The sequence below is a fragment of the Diuraphis noxia genome, unplaced genomic scaffold (genome assembly GCF_037042655.1).
Source record: "Diuraphis noxia isolate RWA-SAM2 unplaced genomic scaffold, SU_Dnox_SAM2 contig0007, whole genome shotgun sequence".
Taxonomy (NCBI): Eukaryota; Metazoa; Arthropoda; class Insecta; order Hemiptera; family Aphididae; genus Diuraphis; species Diuraphis noxia.
In genome coordinates, this window is record NW_028301717.1 from 2,109,149 (window position 1) to 2,118,322 (window position 9,174).

Genomic DNA, 9,174 nt, shown 5'->3' on the forward strand with positions numbered 1-9,174 from the left:
GATTACTGAAACTGGTCAACGGACATTTTTTATATCGTATATAATATGTATGTACTAATTAGTACTATGTAAGACGATAACAGAGAAGTTTCCTTAAATCATAAAATATAGATCTTAAATCGTATTTTTTGTGACTTTTATATTATTTATTCTGTGCGACTGTGCTAGTGTGCTGATATTTTGTCTTCTAAACTTTTTCATGATAAATAAATTGACCTTTGTGTTTGTCACTGGGTACTATTTATATTCAATATATGGCTACACTGGAGCACCACCCGTTTTAGGATTGTGAAAACGATATCTCACAAACCAACTTGGAACATCGATCGATGTTTTTCAGACAGGTTTAGTCTATTTTTCTGTACTCTGTGTAGTGTTTATTTCTTCTTTAATTGTTGTTCATACTACTATCCGAAAATTGATTTCGATAAAAGCAATATAATTATCGCATTATCGATAGTCAACTTTTTATGTGAAATATCCGAATTTTGGAGGCAAATTTCAAGTACTAATAAATTATGAATCGGAGTAATAAAATATCAATTGAATTAAACCCATTTTTGCAATCGACCTCACAAAATCTCTCCGGGACATCAAACAGTAAGCTGTGGATTTATTTGAAATTTGTAGAAAGCACTTTAAAATTAGATTAAAAAGCAGAAATTATCTTGAAATGTATTAAATAATTTCTTGTGATTTTTAAATATGTTTGTTGATTTTACAGATGGCAAAAAAAAAAAAAGTAAACGTCCTTATACTAAAATAGTGCCGGACCGTTCAAACATTGAAACTGTCAGTTACCAAAAATTAGTTGTACCGAAGCGTATGCATAGTCCTTACTGGAAGTATTTTGGTTTTCCTGCCTCAGACAATGGCAGTATACTCACACAAGATCGAATTATATGTATACTTTGTAAAAAGCAATTTGCTTACAAAAGTAATACTACCAACCTGAGAGTACACTTGCAAAGCAGACATAAGACTGAATTAATGGTACTAGAAATGGGGTCATCTAAAGATGGAAGTCCAAAAAAAAGACATGGAAAAAATGAACTAATGTTATTAGCTACATCTGAAGGCCAAGTGGATGTTAATAGGTCTAGTTGTAGGATAAAACAACAGGATGTGTATATACAAGGAGAAATTAATGAACAGTTTGTTGGGGAAAATGTTAATAATATCCAAGAACAAACGCCTCAGATGTCAGTTATTTTTCAAGAGATTGATAATTCAGTATGTAATGACATATATTACCACTCATTTTCTGTTTCTAAGAAAATTTGTTAAATTACTTTATGATTAAAGATAATAAGTTTCATTTATAAATATTATTTGTTTACTATAATTAAATATATATTTTAAAATATTTATTTTTATTTTTTAGCCAAATGATGTGATCAATAAAGTTGTATCGGATGCAATTACTGATTTTGTTATAGCTGATCTTCATTTACCAGATATTGTAGAAGGCAAAGGCTTTCAACGCCTTATTGCTACATTGAGGTCCCCGTGTGAAATTCCAGGAAAATATAAATTAGAACAGTACATAATACCAAGAATTTATGAAACTACCAGATCTGCTGTTCTCAATAGTATTGCAAACAGTTGCAGCACTTTTGCTTTAGGTATAGAAGAGTGGAAATGTTCTAGCTTAAATGTTTATATTACAATAAGTGTATTTTTCCAACAGGTAATATTATAGATGAGAGTTAAAAAAATTTAAAAATAATCTAATAAAAATGTTTCTAAATGTACAGTTGGATAAAGAAGGTTTGTGTATTAAACAACTAGCCACAATTTTATGTAACCCTAACAGAACTGCTAATGAATGGTGTGGAATTTTGGGTTCATTGTTTGTTAATTGGAGTATTAATATTGAACAAGTAAAAACTGTCATCAAAGCATTTTCAAACGATAATTTAGATGCAGCATTACGAACTCAAGGTTTTGTTTTGATACCATGCCTAATTTACGAATTACAAGTGTGTATAATTTAGAATTTGAATTGAGAATATTTTCATATTTTTTTTTTTTTTAGAATTTATGTACAAAAAATTGCTTTGAAACTGAAGAAGTATTAAATGTTTTAACAAAATGTAGAACAGTTTCTGCTAAATTACATCACCATAATGCTTTAACATCTGTCACGGTTCAGGATAATGTTGTTCAAGTATATAATTCATTTCTTAGTCGAGAGTACCCACAAATTTGGACTACAACATATCACTATTTAGAACGTTTTGTTCAACGAAAAGAAACCATTAAAACTCTATGCAATACATTGGATATCGGATTTTTTCCCCATGAGTTGTTAACTGATAAAGATTGGTCTGTTATTGAAGATGTTGTTACAACTCTTGAGCCTTTAAAAGTCACTGTTACTACTCTTAGTGAAGAAAAGATACCATTGATATCATTGTTAAAACCTTTGATTAATCAACTAACCAGCTATCATTTGAAAGTTAAACCCGGGGATTCAAATCTGGCTGCTAGTTTAAAGAATACATTTGCCAATGAACTTCACTGGAAGTAAGAATAAGTTACACCAATGATTCTTTTTACTGATTTATTTATTATTAATTAACATTTTTAGGTACAATAATATTGATGTACAAACATTTTTACACATAGCAACATTATTAGATCCAAGATTCAAAGATTTTCCTATGACTGAAGGTGAAGAACATCTTCCAACAATTAAACAGGAACTTGTAAAAATGGTGGAAATTGAAGGTTCTGTTACTTATGATACTAAATCGAATATAACAGAAATTGACACAAATGTATCTAAAAAACCTAGAATATCAGGTTAGTGTTTCAAAATTAATATACAAATTTTAACTGCATAACTATATACAATATATTAAAAAAATAATCACCTGAATGTATTTACAATTAATTTAAATTATGGTTTAGGTATTGGATTTTTACTTGGAAGTGTTGCCAATGTAAAAAGTTCTCCCGTTATTAATAAACATAATATGTCACTTGAAGATCGACTTAATTTAGAAATTGCTCAGTATGAATCTGAACCAACTCCTTGTCTCGAAGAGTGTCCACTTATGTGGTGGTCAAGAATGTCATCAAAATGTCATAATCTAATAAGACTAGCAAGAAAACATTTTGTATATGCTCTTAGTGGATCATCAAGTAAATTACCACTTGAGTTACAAACACTGTATTATATAAAAAGATCCCAAATAAATCAAGAACTAGTAGATAAAATGATGTTTATTAATGCAAACACAGTAGAAAATAATTAATCATAAAAAATGAATTTACTGACTAACATAATTTACATTAAAAAGTAAATAATGTATATCAATTTAATTTTAAAAAATGTATTGTATAATAAAATTATTCTACATTAGTAATAGTTACAACTACATTTCATTCAGCATTGACTATTTCTATTTTTAAGTTGCATTTGTTAAATTTAAATTATTTTTTATATTATGCTACTCTCTAACTTGTTTTATACAATTAATAAATATTGCTGTTTCTATTTAAAATGTTTGCAATATAGTAAATAGATTTGGAATAATAAACTAATAGTTATATTTGTATGTGTTTTATAACTTATTTGATGTATACATAAACTTTTCAATTTAAAATTGTAATAACTAAAAAAAATAATTTATGAAGGCTATTATCTAATTATGAGTATTCAATTTGTAAACCATAGTGTAATATATTTTGACTTTATAGCTAAATTCTTAATTAATCATTTTGAATAATCCAAATTTAAACTGAAAATAACAATGAAAATTAAACAGACAAGACTAATAACTGTCTAATAATTGTTTTTAGTTTCATAAAAAACTTAAATATGATTATTATTTAGGATTTATATATGTATTCAGAACATGCTAGTAGATCTAACCAGACCTTATACTAGTAGACCAAATTTTGATGTATTAAGATAAAACTAAAAAGTTAAAATCATGATAGAGAATTTACTACGATTTGGTAAAATAAACAAGAATATTTGTTGAAGAATGAGAATCATGTTTATTTATTTTTTTTTTTATGAACAATGAAGTAAATATTTAAACTGTCGTAAATGATTTAAAATTTTAATAATCATTTACACGTCCCCATCTTAGACGTTCTTTTTTCATCTCAAGTTTTAACCAAGACGGAGTAGTTTTCTTGAATGGTACTGCATTTGGATACTTAAGGGGGGGTTCAGGTTTTTTGAATGGATTTGTTTTTCTTAATTTTCTAAGTAAAAATTCTTTAGCTATTTGTTTTTCATCCCGATACTTGTCCATGTATCTAAAATAAAATAATTACATTATTGAAAATTAAAACTAATAAATTATTATAAACTTACAAATTGAATGGTTCTTTGAGAGGGAACCACTTTTGTGGTTTAATATATGGAGGTTCAAAATCATATTCATAAACTGGTTCTGGCATGGATAATTGATCATGATAAAACTTAGTCAATGAATTATCCCAATCAGTTTGATAAAATGCTAATCCAGCTGGTGTCATGACATCTTCATGAGAACGATAAAAATCAAAAGTTCTAAATGTTCTTTTGGCCAAATCTATTCTAGAAATAATTTATTATAAGTATTTGTCTTTTTTAACACATTATTACTAATAGTATAATAAGTTAATGTATGTTGCACTGTTACAGATTGAGCAAAATATACTAACACTTTTACTGCCCATTCATTTGATATATTGGTCTTGCACGGTTTTTTATAATTTAAAACTTATTTTTTTAATTAAATATATACAATCCGTGTCAATTCTGTGCCCTTAGGCACAATAATAATATATACTATAAGAATTAAAAAATTTAACTTACTTTTCACTAACTAATTTAATAGAAGAAAAATTTATTTCTGTGGATTGCTTGTAAAGAACAAAGATCATTCTTTGGTATCCTGTTCCTTTTGCTGGAAATGGCTGTAAATAATTAAACACTGTTTCGCCTCTTTTAACATCTCCATCTGGTATATTTCCGCTAAACATAATAAGGCATCAGTGTTTTAAATTAAAATTATAAAAGAACTTTTGTGAAATACATACACTAGCCAATGGATGTATTCAGAATTTTCTTCATGTAAATGTCCATCTGGATTTGTAAGCATTAATGTCCATAATGTCTTTTCAGGAGCTTCAAAATTTACTTCTGGATTATACTGAGCCTATTACAACAAAACTATTGTAAACATAATTAAAAAAAGTTAAAAAATACAATAAATACCTCGTTCGGTTTAATAATATTTCCTCGATAAACAGGTACTTTTTTTGAGTTGTATTCATAACTAATATCCATTTGAATGTAAGGCGTAAAATAGGCATCTCCAAATAAATGCTCAAAAATCCCATAATATTCTGCTACTTTTTTTATGTGTAACGGAGCATTTGTTTTTGACCATTCATTAGATATTTCATCCAATGATACTGGTACTAAAGACAATTAATTATCACATAATATGTATTTTATTAAATACTATATAAACAGACAAATTTTTTAATATTAAACATTTTTTAAATTCTTAATTTAAGTACTTTTAACATAGGTATTGGTTTAAATAATGAAATTTATCAAAAACATGCTATTTAAAACTATGTAGAAATTGAAGTAAATTTTTGGCCTATTTGTATTTGCTAAATTGTGGTTTTTAAATCTATAAGAAAAAAATAACTACATATTTGAAAATTATTTATTATAATAATAAATTCAGTTAATCACAGATTGAATCATTTATTATTTTAAATTAAATTATTAAACAATTTCATTAGTTTATCAATTGTTTTTCAATACATTGTGATTGAAATTACCAATCACAACCATTTGATAAAATCACTAAGCATGCTTGGCTAAAGTGCACTTTACCAACCCCCTCACGATTTTCAAATTTTTTTCAGATAACTTGTTTTTTTATGCTTAAGACGATGGTGTATTTTTTTTTTCCCGGAAACCATTATTTTGGAAGTTATAGCCTTCCAAAGTTTGTGTATTTTACGTTTATGCACTTGACTGCCACGCGCAGCGCCTAAAATATATTTAATACTATTTTTCAATATAATTGATAATTGCTTTTTAACAACATTGTTTAATTCCGAGGCCTACCCAAGGTGGTTTTACACAGCAAATCGAGGGATATTTTTGATTTACGGAGTGGATCGACGGCGCCAAGGAGCGGAGCGACGAGTGCCGCAAACTGTGTAATCACTGCCCATACTGCGGCAGTAAAGTAGTGGTGTTGTGCGCATGCGAATAAACGTAAAATCGCAAACTTTGGAAGGCTATAACTTCCAAAATAATGGTTTCCGGAAAAAAAAATTACACCATCGTTTTAAGCATAAAAAAACAAGTCGTCTGAAAAAAAAATTGAAAATCGTGAGGGGGTTGATAAAGTGCATTTGTTCCGCATGCTTTAAGGTAGAACTATTACAATTTTGAACATAACAAAGAAAAATTATTAATATTTAACCGTTACAGCTAACAGCTAGTTAAAAAGAGTAGTTTTTCAAATAAGTTACTTAATCTATTGTATAGTTTGATTAAAAAATAATCAAAAACTGCTGGAATAATAAAACAAATATTTTTATGTCTCTATGAACTATAACATGTTCTATACATCTGAACATTTTACAATATAATATACATACACTCATTGTTTCTAGATAACTTTTCAAGTTCAGCATTGGATTTTATTTTTTTTATAAACTCAATTCTCTTAGCTGTTTCCATTTTTTTGTCTCTTTGTGGTGTAGGTAATCCAATGTCAACTTTAAAGTGAATCTTTGGATCTTTGAAGTTAATTTCTAATAAATAAGATATTTTAACAATAATCGATACTCAATCATACCATAAGTAAAGTAAGTAAGTACCTTCCAATCTTTCTTCTAGTGTTTTTGCTATACCAGGAGGTTTCCCTAAATTTCTACGTTGACTTCTGTGCCGTACACTCATTGTAGCAAGTAATCGATTTTGTTTTTTTAGCAAACATGTCACCGAAAAAGACATACTGTAATTTAACTTATTCACATACAACTTTTATAACAAATTATTGATGAAAAATTATAGTAATATTAGTAACTATACGCGGTTTGCACTTAAGAGTTAAGAGATAAATACTAAATAGTAAATATTGAATGATTATTGATAAATTTTAACATTGAATTTATAGATAATAATTACCGACAGTGAAAATGAAATAGAAAAATTGAGTAGTACGAATTTATAAAATCTACAGGAATCAGGATACCAGATAAACGTGTGATAGTGAAGCCTGAAGCTTTTTACTTTTGGCATAGTCACTAACACCATCTAGTGTACTTTTTATAAACTATGTTATAAGTATTTTATGATGTACAAAAAAATTATAACTCCCTTAGTCCCTTCATAATTAAAGTCATAAACAAGTATATTAAAGTATCGTAAAAAGCTGATGAGATCGTCTTGATATATATACCTTTGAATTGTAAAGGTCAATTCACTCTAATTTTTAAATTAGACTCTGGGCTATAGCTATGAATTTTCTATTGGGAGGGTCCATACCTCTTTCATACTTCATACTTAAAAGAATTTTCTGGTAACCACATAGTAAAATGCATTCAATGATTGGAATTAATTTGTATCAATTTTGTTTTATTATTTAAACTCTCATCACAATACAATACAGGCACTATCAATACACCTTGGGCACTATACTGTACACTATAAATTTAGTATAATATAATATATTAATATAAATTATTTATTCAGTTAAAAGTAATGATTTAAAAAATAAACATTTTACATTTTTGTATATACTAAACATTTTTTATTTTCTACTTTTTTAAAGGATGGGTTTGAACCCTCTAATTGACACTTGTAAAATACTTTAAAAAAATAAAATAATAATAAATACAAATTATGCTACATCATTTAAAATCGTTTCAAACGGATTACAATTATTTATTTTTTATCGTCATATAAATTTCGTCATTTACGAAGCCTACGAGTCAAACAATTTCTATCTGTTCCTTTACGTTTTTTTTTTGCTATATTTGACCAAACTCCACATCATCTCTACATTTTTATTTAGGGTCTAAGAAATTGTATTCATGATGAACTTGATTATTTTTAAATCCATGTTGTTGCAAATTAGCATAAGTTTTCCAGCTTTCAGAAAAAAATATGAAATCATGTCTAATAATATACCAGTTAATGATAGGTATCAATGTAATTTCTGATCTATTTGGCACACTAACCATAACACAATCCTCTGTTTCACGACTAAAACCACCTAACACCCGTTGTTGAGATAATATAATATACAGCTATAGTACCTACACACCTTGCATTATTTTTCCGGCGTACGAAAAGATTTTCATCTATGATCTATTTCTACTAATGCATTTGAACCACCTAACACTTTGATTGTTGTTGCTCTCGATGTGAAAAAACACCAACTTCTCGTAAGTAGTTGTTCATTAATATTTTATATTTTATATTTAATATTTATACAATGTTTTTAGAGGATGACAGCATGATATTTGTTTTCTTTATCAGACCCACGGCAACATGAAAGAAAAACGGATTTATGTGAAATCAATTTTTATAATTTTTGAGTGATCTCAGACTAAAACCACGTATTATAAAAATTTAATTATAAATTTATAATGCTTTTAAAGGTTTTCAAAATAAAATAAATGTTAATTTAAATGAATGATGTTTAAATTATTTTGAGATAAACTTCAGACAAATCGATTTGCCACAGTCTAAAATTGATTCTCTATTATTTTTTTATGTCATTAGGAGTAAATTTGAAGATTAAAAAAATGATTCTCTGTAATTTCGGTTTGTCTATGTTGTGCCTAGGCAGTGGCGGCGCCAGGGGTGGGCCAGGGTGGGCCCGGGCCCATAATAAAAAGTCTCGGGCCCCCCCTGTGGCCCACCCCAAAAATTAAATTTCATACTAGAATACTAAAAAATATCTCATGAATAAATCAAAATATGAAAATATAAAGTCATAATAGATGGCGTGAACAACATTTTGAATGGGTTAAAAACCATGCACTATGCTTTCAAGCCTCATAAATAATGTGTATTTTCCAGCGGCTGAATACGAAAATAATAAGTTATACTTACTAGTTATTATTAAATATTAATCAAGGTTATTAATAATTTTGTTGAAAATTCCAAGAACAACGGAATTA

The 9,174-nt window shown here is 27.6% G+C and overlaps 2 protein-coding genes across 2 annotated transcripts; one reads left to right on the plus strand and one right to left on the minus strand.

The window, feature by feature from the left end:
* Nucleotides 1-3,566, plus strand: LOC107168117 (DNA replication-related element factor). Its single transcript, XM_015517417.2, has 7 exons — nucleotides 1-600; nucleotides 725-1,233; nucleotides 1,385-1,690; nucleotides 1,758-1,982; nucleotides 2,039-2,529; nucleotides 2,594-2,808; nucleotides 2,917-3,566. Exons 1-7 carry the CDS (start codon nucleotides 519-521, stop codon nucleotides 3,261-3,263), a joined length of 2,175 nt encoding a protein of 724 aa, XP_015372903.1. The 5' UTR covers nucleotides 1-518; the 3' UTR covers nucleotides 3,264-3,566.
* A 421-nt stretch (nucleotides 3,567-3,987) lies between these two features.
* Nucleotides 3,988-7,195, minus strand: LOC149054401 (large ribosomal subunit protein mL38-like). Its single transcript, XM_089230395.1, has 7 exons — nucleotides 6,862-7,195; nucleotides 6,640-6,795; nucleotides 5,225-5,430; nucleotides 5,047-5,165; nucleotides 4,823-4,981; nucleotides 4,337-4,561; nucleotides 3,988-4,278 (listed from the first exon to the last, which is right to left on the minus strand). The coding sequence occupies exons 1-7, from the start codon at nucleotides 6,995-6,997 to the stop codon at nucleotides 4,077-4,079; spliced, it is 1,203 nt and encodes a 400-aa protein (XP_089086521.1). The 5' UTR covers nucleotides 6,998-7,195; the 3' UTR covers nucleotides 3,988-4,076.
* Nucleotides 7,196-9,174: the final 1,979 nt, after the last annotated feature.

Coding starts and splice junctions, on each gene's coding strand:
- LOC107168117 (XM_015517417.2), top strand. CDS start 519: ATGAATCGGAGTAATAAAATATCAATTGAATTAAACCCATTTTTGCAA. Junction 1,234..1,384: donor TTCAAGAGATTGATAATTCA/GTATGTAATGAC, acceptor TTTATTTTTTAG/CCAAATGATGTGATCAATAA. Junction 1,983..2,038: donor GCCTAATTTACGAATTACAA/GTGTGTATAATT, acceptor TTTTTTTTTTAG/AATTTATGTACAAAAAATTG.
- LOC149054401 (XM_089230395.1), bottom strand. CDS start 6,997: ATGTCTTTTTCGGTGACATGTTTGCTAAAAAAACAAAATCGATTACTT. Junction 5,431..6,639: donor GTTATCTAGAAACAATGAGT/GTATGTATATTA, acceptor AATTGTCTTTAG/TACCAGTATCATTGGATGAA. Junction 4,279..4,336: donor CTCAAAGAACCATTCAATTT/GTAAGTTTATAA, acceptor ATTTTATTTTAG/ATACATGGACAAGTATCGGG.